Source organism: Microcaecilia unicolor, chromosome 11 (genome assembly GCF_901765095.1).
Source record: "Microcaecilia unicolor chromosome 11, aMicUni1.1, whole genome shotgun sequence".
Taxonomy (NCBI): Eukaryota; Metazoa; Chordata; class Amphibia; order Gymnophiona; family Siphonopidae; genus Microcaecilia; species Microcaecilia unicolor.
This window is the reverse complement of record NC_044041.1, coordinates 70,584,663-70,601,939: the sequence shown is the minus strand read 5'-3', so window position 1 is coordinate 70,601,939 and position 17,277 is coordinate 70,584,663. Positions and strand designations below refer to the sequence as shown.

The 17,277-nt window shown below is 43.8% G+C and overlaps 1 protein-coding gene across 1 annotated transcript; it reads right to left on the bottom strand.

Annotated features, from left to right (window-relative positions):
- Positions 1 to 246: 246 nt before the first annotated feature.
- PLPPR3 (phospholipid phosphatase related 3) lies at positions 247 to 10,086 on the bottom strand. Its single transcript, XM_030219617.1, has 7 exons — positions 10,006 to 10,086; positions 8,252 to 8,437; positions 7,242 to 7,371; positions 6,583 to 6,778; positions 5,527 to 5,584; positions 4,609 to 4,782; positions 247 to 1,575 (listed from the first exon to the last, which is right to left on the bottom strand). The coding sequence occupies exons 1-7, from the start codon at positions 10,084 to 10,086 to the stop codon at positions 247 to 249; spliced, it is 2,154 nt and encodes a 717-aa protein (XP_030075477.1).
- Between the last annotated feature and the right edge of the window lie 7,191 nt (positions 10,087 to 17,277).

The following is a 17,277-nucleotide window of genomic DNA, read 5'->3' as shown; positions in this document are numbered from 1 at the left end:
CACAGCCCCCTTGACATCAAAAAGTCGTCATGTTGTCCATCATCACTTGGAGCAGCCTTTGAAGAACAGAAGGTCCTGTGTTTTAAAAGCATGAAGCCATTTTCTCAACAAAAATTTGATCAGAAATGGTTGGGTATTAACATAGCATGTAATACATAACCATTGCTGTGGCACCTCCATCAAATGCTTTTATCCTTTATTCCAGTTGCAGCCCAGTTCTGTAGCCCATATACAGCTCTTGTACCTTTATTCCTTAAACCTGCGATTAGCTTGAAGTTTTTTGTAAAAATTCTCTTCACTCTCTGTGTGGCTATCTTTCTCCCCAGTCATTAGAGGACTGCCTTTCCTTCTCAGGGTGGATTCTTGGCTGGAGCTCCCCAGCACATTTTCAGGAGTACACTCCCTTCTCTCAATTGCTCCTGTTGACCCCATTACAGCTCCTCCTGCAATACCAGTAGCCATGCCTCCATAGCTTGGTTCATCAGGCTCAAGGTCGCTAATCGAGGAGCCTGGGGAAATGCCAGCACTCTTGGGTGGACGAAAGCCTTGGTATTCCTTACCTAGTTCATTCAGCTCATAGGTGTCCTGGGTGTCAGTTCGTTTCTGTGTATTCTTCCACTCCCAGGGTCCATTGCCTGAGGACAAGTGCACAACAGGATGGTGTGGTGCATGTGCATCGATAGTAACAATGCTGGAGCTGTCCCTGTCTGAAGGTGAGCGGTACTGAGAAGAATCTGAGCTGCTAGTGGTAGATGAGGAGGAGGTCTCGGAGTGCTTTGGCGTTACAGTCATCATGCCTTGTTGTTTAGACATGGCGATAACCTGCATGAGGCGTGGAGGGTTAGCTGTGCGTTGTGCTGTGCCTTTCTCTGCCATCATCATCCACTTGGCCCGAACTGCTGCACTGCCTTTGGGGGAAGTATTGGAAGCTCCTTGGCTCTCTTCTGGAATGTGGACCAGTTGTGAGGATCCTGGTCTTGGTTGAATCAAAACTCTGGGTCCTATGGAACCTCGCTCTGTGTTTCTAGCCTGCACAGTAGGGTACAATGATGGAGGGATATGCTCATCTTCATCCATGCTAAGCCCTGCCGCTTCTGAAACTGTCCTCCGATGTGCTTGAACTAATGCTACCTCCTCGCCAAGTGTCAGGCTCCGGCCTTCCAAAGACTTCTGCTTCCATTCAGAAATGAGTTGCTTGGAGCGTGAAGCATCCACTGGCACATGAATAGTCATGTGACGCCGGGCAGGGTCATCCATGGAAGGTGTATTTACCCTGGGTAGGGTGTTACTGAAGGTCACCATGTTCTCTTTGCCCATTGGACTGCGAGGTGCAAGGAGATCCACATCCACACTGGCCCGTTTAAGGCTTCCTAAGGAGTTCTTCTCCCGGTGGACTTGAGTGTTCATGGCATCCAGTCGTTGCTGGGGATTCAGCTCGTCGGTGCTCACTGACTTATTCTGCTGGTACACAGAATCATGGCCTCGCTGGGTCAAAGCCCTCAGGGCATCCTTGGTGGGAGGGTTTGCTGGCATCTTCTCATTTGGAGCTTGGAAATTTCCTACAGCATGGTAAGCCTGTTGGTTTAAACATAATTCATGCTATAAGCCAAATTAAGTAAAGTGAAAAATTTAGTATTCAAATGAAAAGAAAAAAGAAACATATTTCAGAAGAAAGTAAATCCTAATATTTATGTTAAGTCTCACATTGACACTTCTATTCAAGTGAATTAGCACCTTTGGTTGCAGCTGCCCCCTTTACAAGAAAATAAAATTGTTTGCAAGTGGTGATACCTTTTATGCACCAGCATGAAAATTAGCCAAAGGCAAGGATGATTATAGAAGTCTTCAAAACTGCAGTAGGTTCCCTCTTCAAATATGACTATGACTACTTAACTAGCCCAGCAATTTACTTATCTACATTATAAAAGGGGGGGGGGGGGGAAACAACTTTTTAACTGTCTCTTCTATCTCCCTCTTAATGCTTACACAGTGACCTATATGGTATAAACCTCTGCACCCCACCTATTCCAGCAGATGGTACTGTAAAGTGGCTGACCGATTTTGGGACTTGGAAAATGGAGTTCAGTCTGACACTAGGGAAGTTACTAGTGGTCCTTACAGTGGTTCTTTTTACATTTTTGTAAACCAAAAAGAAAGGCCACAGGTACTGTATGCAGGTACCTGGAGCAGTTTTTTGTGGGTGCAGTGCACTTCAGGCAGGCGAACCCAGGTCCATCCCCCCTAACTGTTACACTTGTGATGGTAAACGTGAGCCCTCCAACCCCCCCCCCCAAAACCCACTGTACCCACATGTAGGTGCCCCCCTTCACCCCTTAGGGCTATGGTAGTGGTGTAGAGTTGTGGGGATTGGGTTTTGGGGGGATTTGGGGGGCTCAGCACCCAAGGTAAGGGAGCTATGCACCTGGGACCAATTTTTGGAGTCCACTGCAGTGCCCCCTAGGGTGCCCGGTTGGTGTCCTGGCATGTGAGGGGGACCAGTGCACTACAAATGCTGGCTCCTCCCACGACCAAATACCTTGCATTTTGCCGGATTTGAGATGGCCGGGCCCGGTTTCCATTATGGCCGAAAACCGAAGCTGGCCATCTCTAAACCCGGCGATCTCAACATTTGACCTAAATGTTGAGATTTAAGTGGCCCCAACCATATTAGCGAAAGAAAAGATGGCTGGCCATCTTTTTCGAAAATACAGTTGGCTCTGCCCACTTGCGGAGATGGCCGGCGCCATTCGATTATGCCCCTCCACGTGGTCTAGGTAGGTTCAAGAGTGTTTCCCCAGGTTATATTTTGACACCCAACAAACAGGACTTAATAAGGATCTGGGTTTTCTAACCCATTATAAACCATAAAGCTGTATTTCTCTGTTTATTTCTCTGTTTATTACCCTCCTCTCACCTACCAACACCATTCTGTTAGAATATCAATGAAATACTTTGATGTCCCCATGCATACCCCCACCCTCCAACTCTGTCAGACTGTCAAAGTAATGCTTTGATGTTTCTCTTATATATACTATCTGCTAACACATTTGCTTATTTCCGATCTGACGAAGAAGGGCAACCTTCGAAAGCTAATCAAGAAATGTATTAAGTTATGTCCAATAAAAAAGGTATCATTTTATTTTCTTTTCCATGTTTTATTTTGTTTGATTTCTATTGATAACCTTTAAGAGTAGACTAACACGGCTACCACACCTCTCCCCAGGTTATGAAAGACTCCACTGGCTGCCAGTGGAGGCCAAGGTTCTTTTTTAAGTTCTGATTTGTTTACAAGATTTTGAAGGGAGTTGCTCCGTGCTATATGTAGGCCATTTCTCAGCACACCTTAGTAAAAGGGCCCCTAAGTTTGAGACTTGGAGGCATATTTTCAAAGCACTTTGGGAGGCTAAGTTCCATAGGTTTCTATGGAACTTTGGGAGGCTAAGTGCTTTGAAAATGAGCTTGTTGGGCTCCTAAATTGGCCCTTTTGAAAAGTACTAGGACTAGTTGTATAATTAAGTTGTAGAATCTGTTGCTGGAGGATGTGGTCAAAGTAACCAATATAGCTGGATTCAAAAGAGGACTGGGCAAGTTCCTAGAGGAAAGGTCCATAAAAAAATTATTTGCCAGGTAGACTTGTGAGAGCCATTGTTCATCTCTGGAAATTAACTATGGGAAATAGATCTACTTTTGGGGATCGGTCAAGTATGTGCAATTCAGACTGGCCACTGTCAGAGACAGGAAGCTGGCTTGATGGACCTGGGTCTGGCAGTATGGCTTTTCTTATGTTGTTATGTGGCGGTAGCAGAAAAAGTTGCTAGCTCTGAAAATCAGTGCTACGAGTCTCCTGTATCTATTGTAACTTGCTATCCTAAATCTAAGGTCTGATGTTAGGTAATTTTGAGCTGAAAAGAAGTGTCTAATTTAGGTGCCCAAATTTATGAACACAGTACATTTTTTTTTAAATATTGATCTCTGTTGCATGTAAAGGAATAGAAGAGAGACTTGGCTGTTAGTAGAACTGACATTCACCCTGGGAAGGACAGGAGAATCTCCATCAGCCACAAGCCTTTTCCATTGGTGGGTGACTGACTGACTGGCCTGGAATGGAGGATTCTCTTCTACCAAAGCCAGAAAGTGAACAGGTCTGATACAGGGGCATAGCTAGGTGGGGCCATGGGGGCATGGGCCCCCACAGATTTAGTCCTGGCCCCCTCCACCTTTGACCCCCCCCTGCTGTTGCCACAAGGTATCTTTGCTGGCGGGGGTCCCCAACCGCTGCCAGCCTTAGTCTTCTTCAGCGCCGGTCTCCGGCGCATTCGCTGATCTGTGGTGCTGTCTTGAGTCCTGACATCTAGCACGTCCTGCATGTGCAGGATGTCAGGACTCAAGAAGACAGCACGGCAGCAGAGATCAGCAAATGCACCAGAGACCGGCACTGAAGAAGACTAAGGCTGGTGGGGGTTGAGGATCCCCACCAGCAAAGGTACCTGGTTATGACAGTGGGGGGGGGGGGGGGGGGTTGGTGGCGGGGGGGTCGGGAACCGGGAACCCCCTCCTACCGAGATCTGGCTATGCCCCTGGTCTAATAGCCTGGGCCTGTTAACTTACCAAGTAGGCAGCTATGCCAGAGCCAATCAAGAAGCCCACATAGACATCAGCAGGATGGCTGCGATACTGTGTTATCTGAGTCAAGCCACATATGCCAGCAGCGATGGCAAAAGCAAAAACCAGAACAGGTTTGAGGAGCTTTGTGCTATCCGAGATGATGGAATTAAAGTACATCTACAGGAAAGAGAAAAGCAGAACTCGCCATGAAGACATGAATAGGAGCAAACATAAACGAACTAAATCAGGAATCATAAAACCAAGACAGGTCACTTCTCTCTAGTCATAGGTTACAGTTAAAAGGGTCTGCCTCCACTGCTACAAAGCTGAGCCCTAGCCAGTATCACAACCTCATGAATCCCATATTATCGCCCAGCTATCCTCTTATCTTTTCCAGTATTGATCTCTGGAAGTGAACTCTCAAACTCAAGTCAAGGACTATAGCACTGGGTGACTACCAGGTCCTCATCTTCTATAATTTGGCTGATCTTGGAATCGCTGCTCCTATTGAGATGGTTGAAGTTGCAGTGAGAATGAATGGATATGTGATGCTCTTTCAAGCTATAAGTCCAAACACTATACATCTATTCAAATTGTTTGGGGTTTTCTGTGGTGACCTTTCACCCTCCTCCAAATTCATGGCTAGATCATTTTTGAAGTTGGGTTTTGGCAGCTTTTCTTAATGATTTTTATTTTCATTTTGTTATGTTTTAATGTGCACACTTAAAATTTTTTAAACTTTTCTTCAGGTTTTTAAAAATTGTTTTTCAATTTGTTTGGAAATGAAAGAAGCCTGTTAAATTGTGTTTTTCATTTCATTTTAAAAGGAATGCATATCCCTGCTGCCACATACTATTTCTCAGGTGCATTGGAGAGATAATGATGTAATGATAAAGGTTTACTCAAAGACAGTGAACTCACCGAGACATAGACAGCAGCAAAAGCAGATAGTGTTGCATGCTGGGAAGGAAAGGTCTTCCTGGAAAGAGGCCAAAAAAAAAAAAAAAAAGAATATTTGCACTGTTAAGTTTTGTAGTTATGTTAGGTTACTAATGGTGTGCCACAGGTCCAGTTTTTTTTCAAAATTATAGTAAGTGATACTATGACAGGGCTATCAGAAACACATAAGCATTGAAAAATGTAGGCAGAAAAAGACCATAGGGCCTATCCAGTCTGCCATCTACTCTCCCTATCACTCCCTTTGAGATCCTATGTACTTGTCCCAAGCTCTCTTGAATTCAGATACTATTTTTGTCTTCAACACTTCCACCGGGAGGCAATTCAAAGTGGTGATAAAGAGAGTAAATGAGTAGACTGGATAGGCTGTAAGGTCTTTATCTGCCTACATTTTTTTATGTTTCTGACTTTTTGCTGATGATACCAAAATCTTCCAGGAGGTAGACACCCTGGAAGGTGTGGAAACCATGAAAATGGCTCTAGCAAAATGTAAGGTCAGGGAAGCATTATAGTATGAAGGGAGAAATATTTCTGTGCATAAAAGAAGAAATAGTGACGTCAAAAGTCAGAAGAATGCTTGAGTGTATAGGGAGAGGAATGGTCTGGTGACTCAGATGGTAAGATGTGTTCACTTCCAAATGGAAGATCTCTGGTTCACTGTCCAGGTTGGGATGTCCACTCCTCTTGGGTTGGCTGGAGCCAAAGGTGCTGCAGGGGTGAATGGGAGATATGGTCATTGCATAGAAGTGGTGCCCGGATGGTTGAAATCAGGTTAGAGTCCACAATTTGTGGCCCTGAAGGGTGCCAGGCTATATGGCCCCAGGATGGTCAGTGCAAAAAATCAACTAAATATGTTGGGGGGGAGGGGAATATAAAACAAGGTGGGAACATGAATTCTCATGGGACCAGGTCACAGCCTAGTCTCTACTAAGCTGGAGAGAGTAAGGAGCAGGAATGGTCATATTATAAAAAAAAGTGAATGACATAAAAGAACTAATCACATAGGATGTGAGAATTTACCTGGCAGACAGAATGGCATGCTGGTCTTGCCCCACACAGATGTCCTGAGTGATGTATGGATTCAGCTCACAGGAGATGCCCAGCAAGGTGTAGTTGGGTTTACAGACGGTCAGGAAGAACGGAGCATGGTAACCAGTAGCCAGTTGAATAATATCTGTGACCAGTGCTGTGGCACAGAGTCCAAAGACATGGACCCCTGCAGACCAAACCAGACCACTATGAATCATCAGTTCCTCCTTTTGGCCCACCTCTACCCCTAAATATACCGTGTCACACATGGATAAAGGATCACCATTTCTTTCATTGTGAAAACCTTTTCAAAGTTTTTTTGTTTGTTTGTTTGTTTTTTTAACCTTTTCAATGCTGACAGTGCCCCAGCACTCAAATCTCTCAGGTGTTTAACACTCACTTTGGATGCTTTGTGCTTGCAATGATGAAAGAGGGAAAATACATCTTCCAGAAACCAATCAAGCCAACAACCAGGAGTAAACTTAGACAAACAGACCTCAGATTTATGTGTAAACATATACAATCTTTTCTCAAAGAAGATCATGAAAGAAACCAGTACAATAATCTGCTGTGTGAGTCTATATCAAAGCCTGGCTCACTGTCTGCTCACCATCCACACTGCTACAGCAAAGATTGTCAGCAAAACCTACCCACAAACCTGACAGTTCTCCGCAGAAAAGAGTTGAAGTTACAGCCACCTGCGTTGATACTTCCTTCTGATCCCTTGCGGCCCTTCAGTTTAGACTGCAAGCAGTACACGATCCCTTCGCCCACCATGATCTGTAACATTACCAAGTGAAGGAGAGACACAGGTCAGGGTGGTGGAAGGCAGGGGCTCAATGGTATATGATTAAGAGCAAGGCCTCTATTTCCTGTGGCAGTTTGGGACAGATTCTGCAGAAAGAATTTACAGAAATTCTGTGGAAAAGTTTCTGATTATGTATCAGGACAATTCTGTGGCACAGTTGCATAAATTTGAATCATTTTTATTATTAAATAATGTAAATTGTTTTGCATAATAAAAACAAAGTAGTTTGCAATCATGCTTTATGTTTGTATAATTGGGATTTTTATGGGAAAGGAATCTTGGTAGTGGGAGGGGGGTAGAAGAGAGGAAGAGGAGATAAGGATAGGGAGAAAGGGAGGAAGGATCAAGAGTAAGAGAGGAGAGCAATGTGACCTTTTCCCTTTAATTCCTGACCCTGTGGATACAGGATCAAAGTATGAGACCACGCAAAATTGTATTTATATACTTCAAACCTAGCTCCCAAAATGGATTTTATGTGACCATAGATACCAGCTCGATGGGTGCTAATCACCCCCAATATTGAGCAAGCTCCTTCATTGTGTTCATGGAGGGGTAATTTGTATTGTGTTTGACACCCCTAATCATTTTGAAAAAGTTGGCACCTATGGGCCTGAAGCAGGGCCTTGAGAATGTGATACACACTGACCTATGGTCATAAATTCAAATAATTGTCATTGAAATCATTTAAAACATCAAGACATACATAACTGTCCCCAACCAGCTCTCTGAATATTTATTCATGGTTCAAAATATGAACATTTTTATATTAAGGTCGAGGCAGATGAGGGCAAACTATCTTTCTGAAACAGCAAAATGCACCTGTTGACCCACCCACTGCCCCAGGTAACTCACGGAAGCAGCAGGTGCTGCAAATGCCAGGCTGAGAAGCATTAGCAAGGGAATCATCTCCTCGTTGCTCTCCACATAAGGCATGGAGAGAGTCCGGTCGTAGCACTGAAAGCCTACCCTGGCCGGCGTGAAAAGGTCCGTCAGCTCCAGGAAGTAAAGGGTCACAATGGAGGAGGCCACGATTGGGAGCTGAGAATGCAGGATGAGAAAACCCAGGATCAGAAGATGTTGCTCTCCTCATCTCCTCCCCCCACATGCACACAGCTCACTTGCGCTTGGCCAGGGGTGTCCAACCTCAGCCCTCGGTTTTCAGGATTTCCCTAATGAATATGCATCAAACCGTACCTGAGTAACTTATTTCCAATCTAGTTACAAAATATATATTACCACTGCCAGTAACTACTATCTCCTTCTCTATATATTGCAAAAAATATTTTTATTGAAACACCTTTTATTACAATCAAAATTATTTAAACAAGAATAAAATATCAATCTTTCCTCACTATCTCGTACACTTCGTTCATACCATTCACACCAAACATATTCCCACAGGGGCTAATGACCACTATACATTTAGTCTAGAACTTTCGATATCAATATACTTAAATCTTAAGTGCTTCAACATGAATTCATAAATATATCAATATTGTGAGTCTCTTCAAGCCTTTACACTGTTTTGCCAAATTGGTATACCATTGCATAGTAGGGGTTCCACCTCTTCACTATCTTGTGTCTTGTCTTTTTAGTCAATGCCCCTGATGATGCGGTTAGTGAAATACAAATTTGTGTAGGGTCTTGACGACATTAAATATATGAGGACATTTTGACTCAAGAAACGGCGAGAGCAAGGAAGATGGCTGGATACTAGAGTTTCGCAGGTTGAAAAAACTGCGGCACATTGGTGATTAGAAATTTAATGGAGAGAATGGGACTAAAGACCTGACTCATCAAGGATATATGTACATAAGTTCAGATGCTGATTATGAACCCTCCAAAGGAGTAGAGATGTGTGTACAAGTAATGTGATGGACAATATAAAATCATTTCAAGCCTACGGTATGGTTGTAATGGTATGCCAATTTGGCAAAACAGTGTAAAGGCTTGAAGAGACTCACAATATTGATATATTTATAAGTTCATGTTGAAGCACATAAGATTTAAGTATATTGTTATCGAATGTTCTAGACTAAATGTATAGTGGTCATTAGCCCCTGTGGGAATATGTTTGGTGTGAATGGTATGAACGAAGTGTACAAGATAGTGAGGAAAGATTGATATTTTATTCTTGTTTAAAAAATTTTGATTGTAATAAAAGGTGTTTTCAATAAAAATATTTTTTGCAATATATAGAGAAGGAGATAGTAGTTACTGGTAGTCGTAATGAATATGCATGATATATATTTGCATACAATGGAGGCAGTGCATGCAAATAGATCTCATGCATATTCATTGGGGAAATCCTGAAAACCCAACTGGATTGCGGCCCTCGAGGACCGAGGTTAGACAACCCTGTGCTAAGCCCTTCAATTAAGGCAGGGGTGTCCAACCTTAGCCCTTGCCAGGTCAGGTTTTCAGGATTTCCACAATAAATATGCATGAGATCTATTTGCATACAATAGAGGCAGTGCATGCAAATAGATCTCATGCATATTCATTGTGGAAATCCTGAAAACCCGACTGGATTGTGGCCCTCAAGAACCGAGGTTGGACTCCCCTGATTTAAGGGTTTGCACCCATAGCGGCAGCTGCATACTCACCTCCACAAAGTAGAAGCAGGGTAGAAGGGTCATGCTGTCCTTTGGGGCTTTGCTCTTTGTTTTATCCTTGGCTGAGATCATGGTGCTGATGCTCCTGGGCCCTGCCAGCTGAGATGAGGGTTGAGGAGAGACAGAACAATGATATGTATTTACATTCCTTCCTTTTGCTATAAAGCTTTTTCTGCTACCTGGATCAGGCAGAGAGATATAGGATTGTGTATATCAGGGTAGGGCTTATAGCAGACAACATGTGTCAGGGATATGTGGGAGGTTATACTACACATCCTCACATGCTATGATGGACTGTTCAGGTTTTAGCAAACTTGCAAACTCCACAGAACAGGGCCAGCCCAACCATTAGGCAAGACTAGGTGATTGCCTAGGGTGGCAGCTTCTAGGAGGGCAGCAAAAAGCAACTGTAGTCAAAGCAAAACTATAAGTCCTAACAGCCACACAAACGCAAAGAATATCAGTGCATACCTTTACCTACAGAGCAAACCAAAGTTTAATATTTAAAAAGAATGATGTCCAGGTATGCTTTTTTATAGATTATTGTAAGGTTGGAGGGAACTGATGGGCTAAGGACGTGAAAGTTATTTGGAGAGGGTGGTATAAGACTGAAGGTTCACTTAGGATGTCCAATACTCTGGCCCTGGCAGGTAGCAGGGACTGTCTCTTCTGTATCTCTTCCATGTACAGAGCTGCATATGTCTAGTAATGCTCCAGGACTGGTTAATAGTAGCAGTTCTAAAATACAGCAGATCATGTTAGTGCTACACATGAGAGATAGTCTAGAAGTTACAAATAGTGCAGAGTCCTCACAGAGTTAAAATGGGTTCCAGGTTCCAATTTAAGATCATGGCCCTTGTCCACAGGGTGTTGAGTCACCATGGCCCTACATATCTTCAAAGTTGTCTAGTGGACCATGATCTTAGCTGGCTTTTACATTCAACACAGGAAACTTTGCTGTATGATTTCCAGTTCACCAGTACGGTGCGAAGTATCAGCCAGCAGAGACTCCAAATTAGTGATTTGCCCTGAAAGTTGGGCCAATCTTGGGTCCAGTGCTGGTACATCAGCTGAGGTAAGTGACAATATGTGCAGGCGAAAACTGTAGGGCCTGGTCCCTGGCACTGGCCACAATCTTGTCCTCTCCCTCTTTACTTTTCTCCTTGTCTCGTTTTTCAGCTTTCGATCTCATAGTGTTTATGCGATCTCAAATGGCCACAAATGCAAGCAACCCACGTCAAAGGGCACATGCTTGATCTCATCTCACACACACTCTCAACAGACCAGAACCTAACAATAAAGAAATACAAAATGGACAGAGACACCCTGGACCGACCACTACAAACTAAACTTATCCCTACATTGGTGGAAGAAGGGTATACAATGAATGCTAGAACACACATCATACAGCACAAGAGGTCAAGTAGACACGAAAACATTCTGGCAACTAATATACAATAAGGAATGGACAACACAAACAGACTCCATATACTACCTCATAGAATGGGACAAAAAATGCAAAAGCATACTAGATGAAATTGCACCCTTACGAACAAGAACCCCACACAAGCATAACTCGACACCATGGTTCAGCGATTAATAGAAAAAGTTAAAAACACAAACCAGGAAACTCGAACGAACATGGAATAAAACAAAAGATGAACATACACTCAACACATGGAAACAAATACAAAGAAAATACAAATAAGCAATAAGACAGGCCAAAAGAGCATACTATAAAACCAAAATAGGGACAGATTACAAAGACATGAAGAAAGTATACCAACTCGTGAACAAACTCCTAGACACCAACTTGGTCACTACCACGAATACAGACATCCCATCTGCAGATAAACTTGCGAAGTACTTCAATTAAAAAATTGTAAACCTACGCAACACGCTACCTCAGAACAACACCGACATTGAAAACTTCCTTAATGAATTGGACCCAACCAATGGAGAATACCCGGCAGATCGGATCTGGTTAAACTTCGCCCTCCTTACCGTTGAAACAGTTACCCAGGCGATTAGTAGGTTTTCCAACACTCACTGTAAACTAGATACATGTCCCAGCTACCTAATGAAATCCACCCCTGACCACTTCATAGCAGACCTCACATCCCACCTAAATTACATGCTTCAGCAAGGCCTCTTCCCTAAGGAAAATGACAATATCATACTCACCCCAATACCAAAAGACACCAAGAAAAAAAACAAACAAAATCACTAACTACCATCCAGTAGAATCTATCTTGTTGTCAATCAAACTGATGGAAAGCATGGTAACCAAACAACTTACAGATTACATAAACAAATTCTCAATATTACACAAATCACAGTCAGGCTTTCGCCCCCTCCACAGCATGGAAACAGTATTACTCACTCTTCTAGCCAAATTCAAGCAGGAAATGGCAACAGGCAAAAACATCCTTCTCCTCCAATTCAACATGTTTAATGTATTCGACATGGTAAACCATAACATATTAATAAGATTACTAGATAAGTTCGGGATTGGTGGAAACATACTTAACTGGATCAAGGGCTTCCTAACCACAAGAACATATCAAGTAAAATCAAATCCAAACATATCATCACCGTGGAAAGCAGACTGTGGAGTACCGCAAGGATCACCGCTATCACCGGTCCTATTCAACTTAATGATGACCCCACTTGCCAAGTTCTTATCCAACCATTGCCTTAACCCTTTCATATATGCAGACGATGTCAAAATATACATTCCTTACAAAACCAAACTGATAAAAATCACCAATGAAATCAAGCTTAACCTGAACATCATGGATTCATGGGCAAATGCATTTCAACTAAAACTCAATAAAGAAAAAACTCATTGTCTCATCCTCTCATCCCAACACAGCACGGGCATCCCCACAAGTGTCAACACCCCAGATCACACCCTTCCTATCTCAGACAGTTTGAAAATCCACGGCATCCACAACAAAGAAAATGTTCCACTCAATGTGGAAACTCAAACGTGTGAAGCAATTCTTCCCGAGGGAAACATTTCGCAACCTGATACAATCAATGGTACTAAGCCACTTAGATTACTGCAATGGAATTTATGCGGGATGTAAAGAACAAACCTTAAAGAAACTTCAGACCGCTCAAAACATGGCATCTAGGCTTATATTTGGTAAAACGCGATTTGAAAGCGCAAAACCCCTCCGCAAAAAACTACACTGGCTCCCAATCAAAGGACGCATCACCTTCAAAATCTGCACCCTGGTTCACAAAATCATCTACGGAGAAGCCCCGAGTTACATGACAGACTTGATCGACTTACCAATTAGAAATACATCCGAATCAACACGATCTTATCTAAATAAGCACTACCCAAGCTGCAACGGACTTAAATACAAAACAACTTACGCATCTAGTTTTTCCTACATAAGCACACAACTGTGGAATGCATTACCAAAAGCCTTGAAAACGACATACGACCACCTAAACTTCCGGAAATCACTAAAAACCAACCTGTTTAAAAAGGCATACCCTACCGATCCAACTTAAATAACTAATCTCTGCAACACAACCAAACAAACATTTCTTTTTAAAAATGCTTATATCTCTGAGGCCTAGTAATTTTCCTTCTCTCCCAACTCTGGCTAAAATGGAGTATGTTTTGGCGTTCAATTATTGTAAATCTCAGACCCTTTCCTCTCTTACCTGATTAAACCCTACAGTAATTTTATTTTCTATTTCTTATTCCTCTTTCCTATTTGGGATTGTAGTTCCTTCCCTTTTCCTCTATCTATGATATTGTGAACTGCCCAGATGGCACTTGCTCTTGGTGTGGTATCTTAAATGAAATAAACTCGATCTAAGCAACTTAAACATGTTCACAGCTGCTGTTTTACATAGTAACATAGTAGATGACGGCAGAAAAAGACCTGCACGGTCCATCCAGTCTGCCCAACAAGATAACTCATATTTGCTGCTTTTTGTGTATACCCTACTCTGATTTGTACCCGCGCTCCTCAGGGCACAGACCGTATAAGTCTGCCCCGCACTATCCCCGCCTCCTAACCACCAGCCCCACCTCCCAATCACCGGCTCTGGCACAGGCACAGACCGTATAAGTCTGCCCAGCACTATCCTCACCTCCCCACCACCAGCCCTGCCTCCCAACCATCGGCTCTGGCACAGACCGTACAAGTCTGTCCAGCACTATCCCCGCCTCCCAACCACATCCCGCTTCCCACCACCGGCTCTGGTACAGACCGAATAAGTTTGCCCAGCCCTATCCCCGCCTCCCAACCACCAGCCCCGCCTCCCGATCTTGACTAAGCTCCTGAGGATCCATTCCTTCGGCAAAGGATTCCTTTATGCTTATCCCACACATGTTTGAATTCCGTTACCGTTTTCATTTCCACCACCTCCCACGGGAGGGCATTCCAAGCATCCACTACTCTCTCCGTGAAAAAATACTTCCTGACATTTTTCTTGAGTCTGTCCCCCTTCAATCTTTTGACTTTCTTTCATCTCAAACTATACTTGATCCATTACAATCTGGATTCTGCTCTCTACATTCTATAGAACTATCCCTTGCCAAAGTCTCCACTGACCAGTTCTTGGCCAGATCCAAGGTCCTTTACTCAATCCTCATCCTTCTTAACCTGCTTTGGACACTGATTATCTAGTCCATGATATGCTGCCTCACTTAGATTTTGGGGCTCTGTTCTGTCTTGGTTTTCTTCTTATCTTTCCTACCACACGCTTAGTTTATGCTCCGGTGGATCATCCTCTACTGCTATCACTATCAGTCGATGCACCTCAAGCTTTGTTTTGAGACCTCTTCTTTTCTTTCTCTATACTTGTCCCCTTAGTGCTCTGATCTCCTCCCATGGTTTTCAGTACCATTTTTATGCTGATAACTCCCAGATTTACCTTTCCACACCAGAAATTTCAAAAGGAATCCTGGCCCAAGTCTCAGCCTGCTTGACTTGATATTGCTGCCTGGAAGTTCCACCACCATCTGAAACTGAACATGGCCAAGACTGAGCTTCTTATCTTTTCCCCTAAACCCAACTCTCCTCTACCCCGATTCTCTATTTCTGTGGATAATACTGTCTTTTTCCTTGTCTCCTCAGTTTTTAACCTTGGGGTCATCCCATCTCTCTCTTTTCTCTGCACGTATCCAACAGACTGCTAAAACCTGTCATTTCTTTGTTTATAATATCACCAAAATTCACCCTTTCCTTTCTGAGCACATTACTATAATCCTTATCCACACTGTCATCACATTCCACTTAGATTACTGCAACTTGCTTCTCACAGGGCTCCCACAAATCCTTCTCTATCCCCTTCAAGCTGTTCAAAATTCTGCTGCACAACTTATCTTTCTCCATACTAGAGAATGACATGGGGATGGGGACCTGCAGTAACTGCAGGGATGGGGACAGGGAAAGAGCCCATGGGGCAGGGATGGGGACAGATACCACAGGGGTGGGGATGGGGACAGAGCAGAAGCGTAGCCAGAGTCAGTATTTTGGATGGGCCCAGAAGTAAATTGGATGGGCCCTTCCAAGCACATTTGCTCCCTCCCCCACCCCCCACCCCCCACCCCCCATCCACACACCACAAATATCTTCCTGGAGATATTTGTAAGAACATAAGAGTTTTTTTTTTCATTTACCCCACATCTTCTCCCTCTCCTCTGTGGCGTCCTGACATCTGCGCTCCTGTCTCTGAACTACATCCCTCCCCGAAGTCAGTACAAGCGTCCTCGGCACCTGCAGAGATTCATTCTCGCTGCTTGCACTGGCCCCGCAGGCTTCCATCTGCCATGTTCCACCCTCACTGAGGTCATTGCCTGTTTCCTGTCTAGCAGAATGCTGCAGATGGAAGCCTGCGGGGCTGGCGCAAGCAGCAAGAATGAATTTCTGCAGGCGCCAAGGACACTTGTACTGATACCGGGGAGGGAAGGGGTTCAGAGACTGGAATGCAGATCACGGGATGCTGCGGAGGAGAGGGGAGAAGAGAGCAGTGTGGTGCTGCAGCTGGGTGGACCTGAGCCAAGACAGCCAACCCAGGCCCACCCATAGCTACGCCACTGGGTCAGAGACCATGGGGGTGGGGACAAACTTTGTCTCTGTGTCATTTTCTACTTTGAAGACTGTTAATAAACTGGACTGTTATTTATGTTTGATGAGAACAATAAATTTATTTTTTTGGAAAAACAAGCAAACATGTTGACCACTGCTAGCAAAATTTGCATGGGGGATCCTGTACATCCTGCTACCAGCGTATCTTCTAAGAAGACATCTTCTATTGCAGGAAGGACTGTGGAAGACAGGAGAGCTAGACTGAATCCTGAGATTGTTGATGACTTCTTAATCATCCACAGATTTAAAAAAATCATAACAGTGCTTCACAGGATATATATTTCCCCTCTAGGGCATATAGAAGGGTTGTATTTTGTATCCCTGGACAGGGCAGGTTAGGATTCCTTGGGGTAGTAGAACAGCTATTGTTGGGGTTGGAAGGGTAGAGGGTGTGTGTGTGTGGGGGGGAGGGGGTTATTATAGCTGCTCATTGTTATTATTGTTTTCTATTTGTAATTTATACACAGTTGCACAGCATATTGTTCCTTTTTATACTTTAATAAAATGATTTAAATATAAAATCATAAATTTTCAAGGCTTCTGCAGATAAGGACAGAACATGTGGGGATGGGGTGGGGACGGAGATGGAACCCACAGGGTCGGGGCGGGAACAGGGACAATGTTTGTCCCCATGTCATTCTCTACTCCATACATAACCCTTCTTTTTAAGTCAATTCATTGGCTCCCTATCAATTACTAAATCCTCCTACTGACTTAAAAGTGCATTCATTTTTGCAGCTCCTCAGTATCTCTCTTCCCTTATCTCTCCCTACAACACTCCCCAGGAACTTCATTCATCAAGTCACTCTTATCTGTATCCACCACCTCCTCTACCACCAGCTCCAGATTCTGTTCCTTCCATAATGCTGCACTGCCAGGGCCAGCACAAGAGTACTGGAAACCCTAGGGAAACCTTCAGCTGTGTCACCCCCTGCCCTATGGTCGAGCATCTCATTTTCCCTTCTCTACCCCCTCCACAATGGCCAGCATCTCCTCTTCCACTTCCTCCTCCAGTTGGGCAGGTTCTCCTCTTCCCTCTCTACGCCCACCCTGCGTCCAGCATTTTCCCACACCCTGTTCTCGTTGCCACCCAACCTCCTCTTGAGAAGCATTAGCACTGCATGGGCCCTATAAGTACAAA